At 41.5% G+C, this 15556-nt stretch overlaps 2 protein-coding genes and 1 long non-coding RNA gene across 3 annotated transcripts; 2 read left to right on the top strand and 1 right to left on the bottom strand.

The window, feature by feature from the left end:
- Positions 1 to 1067: 1067 nt before the first annotated feature.
- Positions 1068 to 3586, top strand: LOC130470313 (uncharacterized). Its single transcript, XM_056840249.1, has 2 exons — positions 1068 to 1763; positions 1986 to 3586. Exons 1-2 carry the CDS (start codon positions 1068 to 1070, stop codon positions 2589 to 2591), a joined length of 1302 nt encoding a protein of 433 aa, XP_056696227.1. The 3' UTR covers positions 2592 to 3586.
- A 1641-nt stretch (positions 3587 to 5227) lies between these two features.
- On the bottom strand, positions 5228 to 9563 carry LOC130469668 (uncharacterized). The gene is made up of 4 exons (XM_056839081.1): positions 9149 to 9563; positions 6715 to 9063; positions 5978 to 6525; positions 5228 to 5893 (listed from the first exon to the last, which is right to left on the bottom strand). Exons 1-4 carry the CDS (start codon positions 9561 to 9563, stop codon positions 5228 to 5230), a joined length of 3978 nt encoding a protein of 1325 aa, XP_056695059.1.
- A 210-nt stretch (positions 9564 to 9773) lies between these two features.
- Positions 9774 to 13641, top strand: LOC110792303 (uncharacterized). Its single transcript, XR_002534348.2, has 6 exons — positions 9774 to 11462; positions 11553 to 11652; positions 12194 to 12271; positions 12944 to 13016; positions 13116 to 13192; positions 13349 to 13641. It is a non-coding gene; the product is annotated as an uncharacterized lncRNA (long non-coding RNA).
- The last annotated feature ends 1915 nt before the right edge of the window (positions 13642 to 15556 follow it).

Raw genomic sequence — 15556 nt, 5'->3', positions numbered from 1 at the left:
TGAAACTGCCCAAAGGGTACCGTCTCGTGATTCCTGCTGAGGGGAGTGTGATTTTGGATTGCCCCCCTGATCATATCGGCGTGTATGCCCATCATCTTGATTTCGGCCTCCGATTTCCCCTTCATCCTTTTATAGAGAAGGTATTCCGGGCTTGGAACGTATGCTTGGCGCAGGTAACGCCTCAGGTAGTGAGGAATGTGGTGGCTTTTACCTGGCTGCTGTCTTTTAAACAATGGCCCCAAACCATTAACCTGTTTAGGCTGTTGATTTGGTTGAAAAAATATAAGAAGAAGTCTGGATGGTGGTCTTTTTACACCAAGGCAAGCAAAATGACCGTCAACCCCAAGCTGTCTAGCTGTAAAGACTGGGAAAAAAAGTTCTACTGGTTGAGAGTGCCCTCTGACTTCCCCATTCGGACTCGCTTTCACCTCCCCCGTCCTCATATGAACCATTACCCCATTCGGGAGTTGGGTTTCAGGGAGAAAAGGGCCCATCAGTTTGTGTCCTGTTTGCATGTTGACACCGGTTTGCAGAAGTCTGTGACCGTTCCTAAGTACTGGTTGCCTCCTGCTAAGTATATTTTGGGGAATGGGCCGCTGTCTGCAGTTGGCTTGTGCCACACCCATACTCTTGGTATGGTCGTGGGGCTGATAGCTATATCCCCCTCTCGTATTGTTTAAGTATGCTTTTCTTGTTTTGTACGTATTGTTGTTGTCTGTGTTTAAATCTTTACTTGTTTTTTCTTACCAGGTCTGCATACTCTTAACTTTGCTATTCTTGGTTTGGGTAAAGACGGTCGTCCTACTACCAACAACCCTCCCAATCCGAAAGGTGTGTTTTCTACCCTGTCGACCTACGCAACCCAAGCCAACAAAAAGCGTGGCTCGATTCGGGAGGAGGTTGTGAGTGAGTCTCCTGCCAAGAAGACAAAAAGATTAAGTTCCATACCAGCTCCCAAACCCCTTTCCATTCGTGCCCCCACTGGAGTTGTTTTCAAAACCACTCATACTGCTCCCGATAATCCTGCTCCAAAACCTGTCTTCAAAACCACTCATACTGCTCCCGATATGGCCGGTGGTTTTAAAAGTTTGGATTGCGGTCGTGGTGCTGCCCTTACTGGCAGGCGTCCTCGTGATCGTAACCAACCCTTCACTCGGGTGAATCGGTCTCGAGTGGACGGTACTACGCAGCCTGCCCCTGACAAGTCTCAGCAGAAGTCTCCTGAGAAGGATTTTGAATCAGCTGCAGATGCGAACATCGCAGGCCAAGGGGATGATACTGTTGCGAATGTTGAGCCGATAGCCCAACCAGACTTGATGGTTGTGGATCTCATGACTCCAACCCGCCAGAATCAAGAGCAAGAGGTAAATGATACTGATGTTGCTGGTATGGGCCAGAAGACTCCTCCTCTCATGCCTCCTACTCTTCATACTTCTTCTGGGTATGTTCGCCCTAGCCAGAGTGCTGGTACCAGCTCTGGTCTAAACATGGGTGTCTTTGTCCGTCCTGGGGAGTGGATTGAGAAGACTCCGATTTGCCTATCCCCTAGGAAGATGAAGTACTTTGAGGTTCCTCCTGGTGAGACTGATGAACCCTGGAACCCTAAAATCGATCTTCTTCGTGGTGAGTCGATACTCACCGACGACTGCAAAGGAGGTGGTTGCATGGGTTGGAGGGCTTTGAAGGATCTGGCTACTCCTCGCGACAATCCTGCTGCTGAGATTGACGCGCCGGCTGCCCAACATATGAATGATATGCTCAAGGTATGCAATCGGTGTTACTTTTATGGTATGCTTTTTGTATATATATATATATATATATATATATATATATATATATATATATATATATATATATATATATATATATATATATATATATATATATATATATATATATATATATATATATATATATATATATATATATATATATTTGCTCAAGGTCTGCAATCGGTGTTGTTTTTGACGAATTGTTTTTTGTAGGCCTGCAACTCTGCAGTGGAGCTTGTGAAGCTGTACCTCTGCTACCAGGAGCAGAATGAAGACCTTCAGAAAAGGCAGGCTGATCTGGAGAAGCAGGTGAATGACGCCAAGCAAGATCTGGACCAAAAAACTTCTGAGCTGAAAAGGGTGAAGCAACGCAACAAAGAGTTGGAGAATGTTGCGAACAAGCTGGAGGCAGAGGAGACCAAGAACAAAGAGCTGTCTGAGAAGTTGCTGGAGGCGGATGAGAAGGCCAAAGCTGCTTACAAGACCGGTGCTCGGGATGGTGCCTTGCGATTTTCTCGGTCCCAGACCTATAGTAAGCGTATCACGGATAGTCATAACGGTGCCTGGTTTGCTGCCCACCGTTGTGGCGTTCATGGTATTGGCCTTCCTAAGGAGGACTGTGAGGATATTGAGTATGCTTTTCTGGTGGAGGAAAAGCACAGGGTACCAACCGGTTGGGAGTCACAGATCATTCCGGAGGAGATCATTCAGAATGCTGATCCCTTGACTCTTCCTCCCATTGAGTTGAAAGAAGAAGATTATCTGGACCCTGCCATCCTATCCTCCAGCACTAACCAGACAGATCATCCACAAGGTTGAAGATGCGGGCAGTCATCACCGGTATCCTCCTGCGGTTCATCTGGCGTTTTTGCTTATCGTGACTAGTCTCTTTTTTGTAAACGCATATTTGTTATCAGCTGTTTGTGGCACCTTTTGCCCATAATTTTAAGCCTTGTTTTTGTAAACTTTATTAAACTTATCCTGTGCCGTGTTAACAGCTAACGAAATTTAGTCTTGGTGTTGGCTGTCGAATTTGTTTTATCAGATGGTGTTGCTCTTATACTTATGATATTTGTGTTGTTTGTTTTATTTTTCTATTTTATGTTTGCCCTCATTTATGCAATTGTGCTGTTTGAATCTGGTACTTTACCCCGAGTCAGCAAGCTGATAGTAGCCTTGCTGACCTACTTTAAGGGTTTGAATCACGATTTTTGATTATACATTACCCCGAGTCAGCAAGCTAATGGTAGCCTTGCTGACCTACTTTAAGGGTTAGATTCGTATCACCCCGAGTCAGCAAGCTGATAGTAGCCTTGCTGACCTACTTTAAGGGTTTGAATCACGATTTTTGATTATACATTACCCCGAGTCAGCAAGCTGATAGTAGCCTTGCTGACCTACTTTAAGGGTTTGATTCGTATCACCCCGAGTCAGCAAGCTGATAGTAGCCTTGCTGACCTACTTTAAGGGTTTGAATCACGATTTTTGATTAAACATTACCCCGAGTCAGCAAGCTGATAGTAGCCTTGCTGACCTACTTTAAGGGTTAGATTCGTATCACCCCGAGTCAGCAAGCTGATAGTAGCCTTGCTGACTTACTTTAAGGGTTTGAATCACGATTTTTGATTATACATTACCCCGAGTCAGCAAGCTGATAGTAGCCTTGCTGACCTACTTTAAGGGTTTGATTCGTATCACCCCGAGTCAGCAAGCTGATAGTAGCCTTGCTGACTTACTTTAAGGGTTTGAATCACGATTTTTGATTATACATTACCCCGAGTCAGCAAGCTGATAGTAGCCTTGCTGACCTACTTTAAGGGTTAGATTCGTATCACCCCGAGTCAGCAAGCTGATAGTAGCCTTGCTGACCTACTTTAAGGGTTTGAATCACGATTTTTGATTATACATTACCCCGAGTCAGCAAGCTGATAGTAGCCTTGCTGACCTACTTTAAGGGTTAAATTCTTCTGCTTTGAATTCCTCGACTTTCTTTCATTTCATGGACCATAACAGGCCTGGCTCAATCGGCCTTTTTGGGTTAGTGACTACACATAAAACTTTCTAAGGACGCTGGCGTTCCATGAATTTTTTAGCGCTGTTCCACCCATATCCATCAGCCTAAAAGCTCCTGGTACGATTTTTTCCCATATCTGATAAGGCCCCTCCCAGTTTGGGGTTAACTTTCCTTGGACCTTTGCCTTGCCTGTAGCTGCAGTTCTGCGGAGCACCAGGTCTCCTACTTCAAGCTGTCTGTGTTTTACTCTTTTGTTGTAGGCATTACTTATACGCTGCTTGTAAGCCGCCGATCTGATTTCTGCTCTGAGTCTGATCTCTGGTAGAAGATCCAGCTCCTGCTTTAACAGTTTACCGTTCTTGTCTTCTTCATAATGCTGGATCCTGAATGTAGGTAACCCTACTTCTGCTGGTATCACTGCTTCTGATCCGAAACATAGACGAAATGGGCTCTCTCCCATTGCTTCCTTAACGGTGGTTCTATTTCCCCAAAGTATATCTGGAACAATATCGGCCCAACCAGCCTTGTAGTCGTCTAGCTTCTTTCTCATTGCTGCCAGTAGCTGCTTGTTGGCAGCTTCTGCCTGTCCATTGCTTTGGGGATGACAAACAGAAGAGTAGGCAAACTTAACCTTGTACATACTCAAGAAACTTTGAACTGGCGAGCAATCAAACTGTACCCCATGGTCCATCACGATTGCCATCGGTAATCCGAACCTGGTGATTATATTTTTCCATATGAACTTTTTGACCTGATTTGCAGTTATCTTTGCCACCGGTTCTGCTTCTATCCATTTGGTGAAATAATCGACTGCCACTATCAGAAATTTTCTACCACCGGATGCCGTTGTGAATGGTCCTAGAATGTCCATTCCCCACTGGGCGAACGGTACTGGATTTAGGATTGGCATGAGATCGTTTGCAGGACGATTGATGACTGCTGAGAAAACTTGACATTTTTCACATTTCTTGACGTATTCTTGTGCGTCTGTTAGCATTGTCGGGCAGTAGTATCCTTGCCTTTGGCATTTTAGTGCAAGGGTTTTTCCTCCCTGATGATTTCCACACACTCCTTCATGTATTTCTTCTATCAGTCGTGCCGATTCGTATGCTGATATGCATCGTAAAAGAGGCAAGCTGAAACCTCGTTTGTAGAGTTGACCTCTGATGATTACAAACCAGCATGAGTTCCTCATCAACCTTCTTGCTTCCGTTTTTTCTGTAGGCAGTGTTCCATCTCTCTTGTATGCCCACATGGTATCATACCATTCAGGTTGGCTTGTGATTACCATGACCTCTTTCCCCAATACTTCAGTGCTCCTTCGATGCATGACTTCTATCATTACTGATTTTACCAGAGCACTTGAGCTGGCCAGTTTTGACAGGGAGTCTGCCAACATGTTCTCTGATCGGGGTACTAATTTTATTTCGAAGCTTTCCAACTATGCCACTGACTGCTTAAGCTTTTCGGCGTATCGTTTCATGGAATCTTCCTTCGTTTCATATTCTCCTGAGAACTGGTTTGCTACCAGCTGTGAGTCGGTTGTGAGTGTGAGCCTACGAGCACCAGCTGTCGCGCAGATCTGTATGCCAGCGATTGCGGCTTCGTATTCTGCCTCGTTGTTTGACGCCTGGAAAGAGAACTTAATAGCATATTCGAACTGATCTCCTTCTGGTGAGGTAACTATTACCCCTGCTCCTGCACCTGATTTGGTGACAGAGCCGTCTACTGCTACTTCCCATTTTCCTTCCTTTATTTCCTCCTCCTGGTATGATGCTTCGACTATGAAGTCAGACAGCGCTTGGGCTTTTATAGCCATTCTGGGCCGATACTCCATGTGAAACTCTGATAGTTCAATCGCCCATTTTAGGAGTCTACCTGATGTGTCCATTTTTTGCATTGCTTTTTCCAGTGGGTAGTTTGTGAGGACTTGGATTCCGTGTGCATCAAAGTAAGGTCTCAGCTTTCTGGCTGCAATCAGTACTGCCAACCCCAACTTTTCTATCAAGGAGTACCTCGTTTCTGCTTCTTGCAGGATGTGACTGACAAAGTACACCGGTATTTGTGTTTTATCTTTCTCTATGATCAGTACTGCTGCCACTGTGTGCTGAGAAGCAGATATGTATAGCTGCAGTGTGTCTCCTTCATCTGGTCAAGCTATTGTGGGTAAGGCTTGCAGGTGCCGTTTTACTGCCTCAAAAGCTGCTTTTTCTGTTTCTCCCCATTTGAATTTCTTGTTTTGCTTTAACACGTTGAAAAAGGGCAACGACCTGTCTGCTGATTTGCTAATGAACCGGGTCAGTGCGGCCATTCTTCCTGTTAACTTTTGCACGTCTTTTATGCAACCGGGTTCTGGTAGATTCATAATTGCATCTACCTTATCTGGATTGGCATCGATTCCCCTTTCGCTTACTAGAAAACCCAAGAACTTTCCTGATCGGACCCCGAATACACATTTCTTGGGATTTAACTTCATCCTGAACCTCCTCAGAGTTTCGAAAGTTTCTCTCAAGTCGTCGATGTGGTCGCTGGCCAATCGGCTTTTAACTATTGAGTCATCCACATATACCTCTACGTTCCTCCCTTTCTGGGAAGCAAATACCCTATCCACCAACTTCTGGTAGGTTGCTCCTGCATTCTTCAGCCCAAACGGCATAGCCTTATAGCTGTATACCCCTGAATCTGTGATGAAGGCGGCCTTCTTTCTATCGGCCTTACACAAACTGACTTGGTGATACCCTGAAAAGGCATCCAGGAAACTCAAAAGAGCGTGGCCACTTGTTGAATCTACCAGTCTATCGATTCGTGGCAATGGATAGCAGTCCTTGGGGCATGCCCCATTCAGGTTGGTAAAATCTACGCACATTCGCCAACTGCCATTTGACTTTTTTACCATGACCACGTTGGCCAACCATTCGGGGTAGTCACAAACTTCTATGAACCCTGCTTCCAGCAATTTTTCTACTTCTTCTTTTATTGCAGCATTTTTTTCATTGGAGAAATTTCTCTTCTTTTGCTTTACCGGCCTGACTGACTTATCTACATTCAGACGATGCACTATAATGTCCGGGCTGATACCGGGCATTTCATCTGCAGAGAAGGCAAAGACGTCTGCATGTTCTCGTAACAGGCCGATAAGATTGACCTGCTGATCTGCCTCCATATCGGCGCCTATTCGTACCGTTCTTTCTGGAACTCCCTCTACCAATTCAATTTCCCGAGTTTCTCCATCTGCAGCCGGCCTTGGGATGCAGACAGGCCTTTCATCAAAATTTTCCATGCTCAGATCCCCTCTCTTTCTTTTGGTTGGCATGTTTGCTTCTCGGGCAAGGTTGGTTTTCGGCACCATCCTTCCTGGTGCCTTTATCGCTGTCAGATAACACGATCTGGCAGTCTCCTGACTGCCATGTACCCTTTCTGTTCTTTCGAGATTTGAGAGATATATCATGGTCAAATGATACGTGGACACCACCGCCTGCGCGTTATGAATAAATGGTCGACCAATTATTACGTTATACGCTGCTGGTACTTTTATCACCAAAAAGTCGACCATTAAGTCCCTGACTGATGATCCTCTGCCCACTTGAACCGGTAAACGGATACTGCCCTCTGGGTAGACGCTGGCCCCAGAGAATCCGATAACGGGATAGCTCACCCTTGCTAACTCTCCGTGATCTATGTTCAGCTGAGTGAAAGCTTCCCAAAATATGATGTTCGCAGAGCTGCCTCCATCAATCAGGCATCTCTTGACGGGGAAGTTTGCTATCTCAAGTTCCAGTACCAGCGGGTCATCATGGGGATATATTATGCCGCCGCAATCGTCCGAAGTGAACGTGATGACCGGTAGGGGGGTTGGTTCCGGCCATTTCCTTGCGCTATGGTAACTCACCAGGTGCCGGTGCTCCTCTAGATTTCTTATTGCCCCGCTAACTGTGCCTCCATGCACGGGCCCTCCAGAGATCACCCAGACAGTGGGTCTTTTTCCCCTATCGGCCCCATCTTTGCTTGTTTCCGGTAATGACCGGATTTCTTGCCGGGATGGTGGTGCCTGTTCAATCCTACCAGTGGGCTGTGAATACCCCGGCTGAGTAGGTGTATATGGGGCATGACTATGCGAACTCCCCTGTCTATTATTTCCTCCCTGGCCTTCCTGTCGAACCCTGTACTGGGATAGGTATCCCCTTCTTACCAGCTCTTCGATGTTATCCTTGAGCTCTTTACAATGCTCCGTGTAATGACCATGATCATTATGAAAAGCACAAAAGTTCTTATTGTTACCTGGGGTATCCATCGGTAACGGTTTTCTCCACGCTGCCGATTTATTCACTGCGTAGATGGTGGCTCTGGCGGTGTTCAGGGGAGTGTACACCTGATAAGCCCCTACCGGCTGTTGTCTATTCGGATATCCCCCTCTCTGCTGATGGCCCTCCTTTCTACTGTTATCTTTCCGGTAATTGTGTTGCTGTATGGGAACATGATCCTTCCTGGCCGATTGTACTGCCTGATTTCCCCCCATGGGTGATATTAGCATCAGCTCATCACTCCTGATATACTCATTTGCTTTTCTCAAGGCCTCCCCCAGCGAGGTAAATGATTTTCTTCCCAGGTACCTTTTGAACTCGCATTCTTGCATCCCTCTCAACAGAGCCAAGACGGCTATTTCCTGCTGTAAATCTGGTATGGTGATGGATTCGTTGTTAAACCGAGTAAGGTACTCTCTCAGCGGTTCTTTCGGCCTTTGTGAGATTGACATCAGCTCTCCAGATGTTTTCTTTCGTTCAACCTTGCTAATGAATCGCCTCACAAAGTCCTTTTGTATCTGCCGAAAACTGAATATCGATCCAGCCGGCAACTTCTTATACCAATCGGCTGCCACCCCTGATAAGGTGGTTTGGAACACTTTGCACCACATGGCATCTGAGTCAGAATACAGCATCATGTGTTGTTCGAAAGCGGTGGAATGATTTACGGGGTCTGTGGTTCCGTTGTATTTGCACGTCGGCATCTTTACTTTCTCCATAGGTTGCTCCAGTATACCCCTGCATAGTGGGGAGTCTTTGGGGTGTATGGTTTGCCTCATCGGCTCCTGATGAGGTAGATATCCTTCATATCTATTCCAACCCGGCTGTGGAGACTGTACGATGTGCTCCTCGTGGTACGGTGTCGATTCCCTACCAGCAGGAATCGACCCTTCTTGTTCTGACACCGACTCCCGACGTCTAGTGGACCTTTTCTCTGCGCCGAGAGCTATGCCTTTTTCTTCTACCCGGGTTTTCACTGTGTACAAGTATTGGTTCAGGTTGTGCTGGCAGTACCACTTCATGCTCTAGGGTTTCGTAGAGATTTCTAACCGGCATCGCACCCGGGCGACTGCCGGTAACCACGATCTGATTTCCCTCTGTCCTCCTTGAGGACAGTTCAGCCATTGCCTTCATGACGGCCGAAGCCGTCAGCAGCTGTTGTGGTGTGAATCTTTGAGACAACGCCGAGATGTTGCTCTGAATCTGTGGGGGGGATGGGGAATCCTGTGCCCTTTCTTCCATGGACGTTTCGTCCTCTATGATCACGTCGTTCGGATCTTCAAAACCTGGGGGGGCAATGCTTATCTGTGACTTGAGTGCTTTTGGGGGAGGATCGGTAAGTGGTGTGACTTGGCTGGTTGAGACAGGTAAGAGAGAAGGTTTGACTGCGGTGGGTTGTGCTACTGGTGTTGGTGTGATCACTGTTGATTGTGGGAGATTGTTGTTTTTTCTAGGTTTTTTGTTGTTGGCATCCATGATGGCTGATTTACTTGACAAGATTGGGAAGTCCCCTCCTTCTAGCGCCAATTGTTCCGGTAAGATTTGGGAACGGTTGGAGATGTCTTGCTGGTCGAGTGTTGCTGTTATCCTGATGATATCCTGCGCAGATAACAAAGGTAAACTAGCCTCGAGGGTGATTCGAGGATCCCCCCTCCGATGCTAAAGTCAGGTATGATGAGTAATAAGTATTTTGGTTTAAGTGGAAATGATTGTGTTTGCGTACCTTTTTGTCATAAATGAAGCCCATATATATAGGCGCGGGTCGGGCGTACGGTCAAATGGGTCCTACCCGATTGATAGCGACCCGTTGACCTCTTGGTTTGGTCACGTGCCTCCTCCCTACCGGCTTTTAGAGATGCTGGTAGGGAATAATAATTGCCGGTAAGGCTCATCTGTTTTTGTCCTTAACGGCTTTGGCGATGCTACCAGCCAGCTGGTAGCATACCCGTACAGATGGTTTGTAAAACTTATCTTTAAATGATAGATCATTACGTTGGTATTAAGTATTAACAGAGTCCTAGTTTATCTCAAACAAGGATATCAAGAGATAAGTTCGGCATTTCTGGCTTTACGAAATCTTAGTTTCGGAGTGGCTTTGTTTGTCTCAATCTCAACTAGCAGGTCAACGAAGGAGTTGGAGTCTTCAGTGCCAGCAAGTACTCTTAACATTAAAAATAAGTAAATTGAAAGAGTATTTGGTTGGTTTTGAACTTCTGATTCTTAATTCCTAAGTTCATTTCAAGTAGCTGAGCTAATATTAAATTGAAAAAAGAAGACAGCAGTGGTGAGGCAGGTGAGCCTATCCAACATTGTCAAGTATGCAAATCGTCAAGTCCTATTTACGAAAAGGTGGGTCAAGTTGCATGAGCTACAATTAAAAAGGTTCGAGACTCAATCCCGATTAAACACTCTAAATCATGTACGTGACTTAGTCTCGAGGGGCAATTTGTAAGCACGGAAAATTCGTATATGTGCCACATTAGATATTATTCTGGTCAAAAGTCAAAGTATTGACTCGAAAATCATTTGACAGTCTATTAAATTAGTTGATTTGCGTTCTCATATTAATTTAGCCCATTTTAGTTGTTTTAATCAAACCCTGATATTTTTAATGGTTAAACCTAACAAAATAGGTTAAACTGTTATAAATGGGTCATGACTATTAAGTCCATTTCAAGAAGCCCAAAACACATAAAACCCTATAAGTTCAACTCACTCCTATAAATAAGAGTTTCACTACTACAAAAATGTCCAAATAGACCTCTAAAAACAGACCCACTACATTAATTAACGGGTCTCTTTAGTTAAAAAGACCTTATATTACAAATAGAGGGTCTCTTATATAGACCTGGGCCCACAATCTATATAATAAAATATGAAACAGAGACCTTCTAGCATAGATACGACCTCTCTATTATATGTGGGGTCCACTAGGTAAAAAAATTGAGACCCGTCAGCTCTTATATTGGGTCTGTTTCCTAATTTCAATTAATACGGAAAAATCTTTGTTAACTTAGAATCATTCCGTAAAAATAAAAAATGAAAACGTTTGGAATAAAAATGAAAATTGTTTCTCCCTTGTACCATCGAAAAGCAAACCTCAGATCTAAAGGCAATCATCCCAAATTCTCACTCCTTCATTCACAATCAAACCTCCAATTTATCTTCATCAATCACTCCCAAATTTCTGCACCTAATTCGAAGAAAAACCAATTCTTTCAATATTCAAATCAACAAAGGTTATAAAAACCCTAATTTGAAGGAAAAACAATTCTTGTGACGAGATGTAATTTCCAAAGCAGGGAGGTAGGAAGCGGTGAAGTAAGCTCGGATCTTGCTATGGAGCCAAGGTCTCCATTGATGAAGCTGCTTATGGTGGGTATTTTTTTCATTATTCAGTTCAATGTTCGTCCTTATCCCTCAGTGAAAAAAATTCCTAAAATGGCGATGATGATGTTGGTGCAGATCTGCGATCGAAAAAAGCAAATTTTCGAGAAATTGGAGCACCAAGCTCTACAACCCTCACCTTCATTCCATTCACAAATTTGAACCTCATATTTCACTGGTATTTTCCTTTCTCCATAATGTTTGATTTGCCCTAGTTCTGTAGTAATTTTAAGCTTTTATGGTTAAAAATGGATGTTATTATTTTCCGGCATCGTAGGTTTGTCAATTAGGGCAACAATTTGTTAATTTTTTCAGCATCTCGAGTGAATTTGTGACTGTTCAGGTATTGTTAGCTATTAAATTATATTTCTCGTTGCTATATTTAGGTTTGATGTTTATATGTGTATTCCATTGAAATTAAAAACTGCCTGATTAATGATTTTATTCACCCTCCGTCGTCACCGTCGGTGACATCTCTGACAAGAATCGCCATTCATTTCCTTCTCTCTCTTTTTGTCACTCTTAGTTTTAGTGTAGTTTTTGTGTGCTTATGTATGAGATTTGATAGTGGAGTTCAATTAATTTTATGAACAAATGGATCAACTTATTTTCAGAAAATGTCATTATCTATTGATTTATTTCAAATTTGAAGTGGAACATTTCTGTTTTTGACGAATGCTTTGATGTTAAGCTAATTTTTTCGTGTTCTCTTTTCTTAGGAGTAAGATGATTAATCATAGTTACAAAAGAAGAGATGGTTCCAACTCCATTTACTGATATTGGCAAGAAAGCCAGAGGTAATTTGGATATTTTTGTTTTTGTTAATAGTAACTTTAACAGGTTTTATGACGTTTGTATTTCGTTTTATTTTGTGTAGATTATGATATTATAATTGTATTTGGTTTAGATTCATTTTATATTTTATTAGATCGGGAATAGTTGATTTGGTGGACATATTTCAATTATTATGTTTTGGAATGATACTGACCATTGGTCAGGAACTCAAGATACTTATGAGCTGAAGCAAAATCAGTTGTTGGTATATCATTGTTCCGAACGAAATCAGTTCCAATAGTAGCTCAAAGTATTGTAATTTATTGCGCATATTGTTCTAGTTTTCTAGGAGAAGCTTTGCATACTACTTTACTGCAGTAGGTATGAGTATTTGAACCTTTTTCCGAGCAGGTGAGTGGAAAGTCACTAAACAGAGGGGAAAAGGTTTTTTTTGCTGGGGAACTGCATGGTTGATGTTTTTAGTTTCAAGAACTATTAGAAGTATCCTTATATCACTGCTAACATATTAGGAAAAGAGACCCTTGATAAATTTTGCTTGGTTACATGCTTTTCCAGTTTAGAGACGTTGGAAGAGTTTTACATTGATCGAGTATAACAAAGCACACACATATACAATGATCTTACACGCCATTGATTTTGTGTGTTTATGTTTTTCTTTTTGAATTTTTTTGCAGTTGAACATAAAGAATCTTTGCTTTGAGTATGATACAGATCCATATTATCAAGTGTTAGATGCTCTGTGTTGATGTAATGTTTGATCTCTCTTCTTCCCCGATTCATATTATCAATATTGTTTTGTTCTTTTTAGCAGATTACTTTCTAATTACTATATGTTGGTGTTCACAGAAATATGGATCTCAACAAGGGATCGAGGTTCTCTCCTGTGAGTTATACACTGTTTGATCCTGGTGGTCATAGATAAGGTACATGCAACCCACATTTGACTCAGATGTATTACTTAAAACTGGAGCTATATTATTAACTGATGATGAATTTGCTCATTTTGAGCTCCTTCTATTTGGTTGAATATTTTTTTTGGCTAATTCCTTGAATCGACTTTTTGTAAAATATTTCAACAGAATACGAGCAAGCAACCTCTTACTTATAGTCGTTTCTGAAGATTACTGGTTAGCTCTCGTCAATTTGGGTGTACGACTTCAGAGATATACATAGTATATTTTTTTAGTGGGTTTATTTAGGTTGTAACAAGATTTTATTCCTGTACTTGCACAATTTTTGTATTTTTAGAGGTAAAATTTAGATTTATGAAAGTTACAATCATGAATGAATAATTTGTAATTGTGTAGAAGATTTTGGATGTAATATTTGTTTATTTTTCAGTTGGTAATATAAGCAATTATCAATATGCAGACATGTCGGCATAAATATTATTTTTTTTAAAAATTAAAAATTATCAAAGAGACCCGTTAGGTGATATAGAGGGTCTGAGTTTGTTGAATTAAAAAAATAATAAAAATTCAAAGAGACCCCTTTTCTTACACATGAGATCTGAATTTAATAAACAAAGAGACCTCATATCTTTAAGAATGGGTCTCTTCCCCTTCTTAATTATTTTTAGTATGCTTTATATAACAGACCCCCTTTCTTGCCTAAGGGGTTTCTTGTTTCTAACAAAGAGACCTCCTCTAGATGAGAGGGTCTCTTAATCAAAGAGAACTCTGAGATATAGACCTCCACAAAAGGGATCTCTTATGCCATTTTGGAAGGGTCTCTTTGCCCATTTTTGTAGTAGTGTTTCCTGCATCATTTGTCGGGAGAGGAGAAACAGACGGCAAAACCTAAAATTCTCAAATCTCTCTCTGCCTGTCAAGTTATATAAAACTCTCTCCCTAGAAGAAGAACAACAAGCATTCAAATCGACGTGCCGTTCCATTCTAGAAGATCATCCTTGGACGAGATCAAGCCCGAAGGCCCTTATTCAAGAAGATCAAACCTCCTCGCGATCAACATCAAATCGACATCAAATTATTCTGGTGGAAGAAGAACAACAAGCATACAAAATGATGTGCCGTTCTATTCTACATCAACATTCTTGAACGAGATCAAGCCCGAAGGCCCTTATCTAAGAATCAAATCAAATCAGTCCGCGAACCAAATCAAATCAATTTGTGAGCCAAGTCAAATTCAAAGTGGAGATTGAATCAGAGGAGCATACATTAGAGATTGTACCCAGAAACTTCAAAAATCAATATAAAATATATTTTGTTCACTTTATTTTGCAGACCTGAAATTTGTGTTTACAGTAACAATATATTTTTTCATTCCATAATGCAATAAAAAAAATACAATATATTTTCCTATACCACTTAACTTTTTAAATATAACTAAAGTGGCAGAAGTGGCATAAAATATCTACTCCCTCCGACTCTTTTTGTTTTTTACGTTTTCCTTTTTGGGTATTTCAAAATGTTCTTTACATTTCCTTTTATATTATCACATAAATGACTAAGTATTCTATCAAAATTTGAGTCCAATTATTATTTTAACCAATTAAATTCATTAGGTAATTTAATCTCTCACACTTTTATTTACTAGAGCCGAGTTTTTTGCATTCTATTGGGACATTAAATTTTTCTCATTTTCCAATATCAGAATTTTGATAAAAGTGAAAACATTATAAATAAACGTAATTTATCTTGTTTAAATAAAAAACAATTGAGGAATCTCGATGCAAATTAATTAATCGTTAAAACGCGTGAAAAATACCAAATGTAAAGAACAAAAAGTGACGGAGAAAGTATGTATTAAATATAGATAGATACTCCGTAGTACTTTCGTCCAATTTGGTCCCGTATAGACGTGCATGGTAAATTGCTACCAAAACTATGATGCATCCCTAACTTAATTATATTAAATAGATTATTATAAATTATTTTAAATAACATAATAAAGAAATAAATAAAAATGTGAAGTTTTGGACAAAAAAGTATTAAATGTAAAATAAAAGTAAAAAAATAAAAAGCAATGGGCTAACTTTTGGAATTCCACCGCCATCATTAATCAAACCATCATCTTCAATCTTTACTGTTGTCTCCGCCATTTTTTCCACCTACCCTTCATCTTCTATTCTTCTCAAACACTCCATTGATCATAGAAATTTAATTCATCTTCTAATCTTCTCTCAAATTTCAACTAAAATCAATTAAGTTGCCAAGAAAATTCATGATGATCCAATACGCATCAAGTTATTACTCTCTTGTTTTGATAGAAAAGGAGGGCATGCCTTAATTCAATCAGTGGCCTAGACCTTAATGGTCGAAGATATT

This window comes from Spinacia oleracea, chromosome 3, assembly GCF_020520425.1.
Source record: "Spinacia oleracea cultivar Varoflay chromosome 3, BTI_SOV_V1, whole genome shotgun sequence".
Classification (NCBI taxonomy): Eukaryota; Viridiplantae; Streptophyta; class Magnoliopsida; order Caryophyllales; family Amaranthaceae; genus Spinacia; species Spinacia oleracea.
This window is presented reverse-complemented; position numbering and strand designations above follow the sequence as displayed.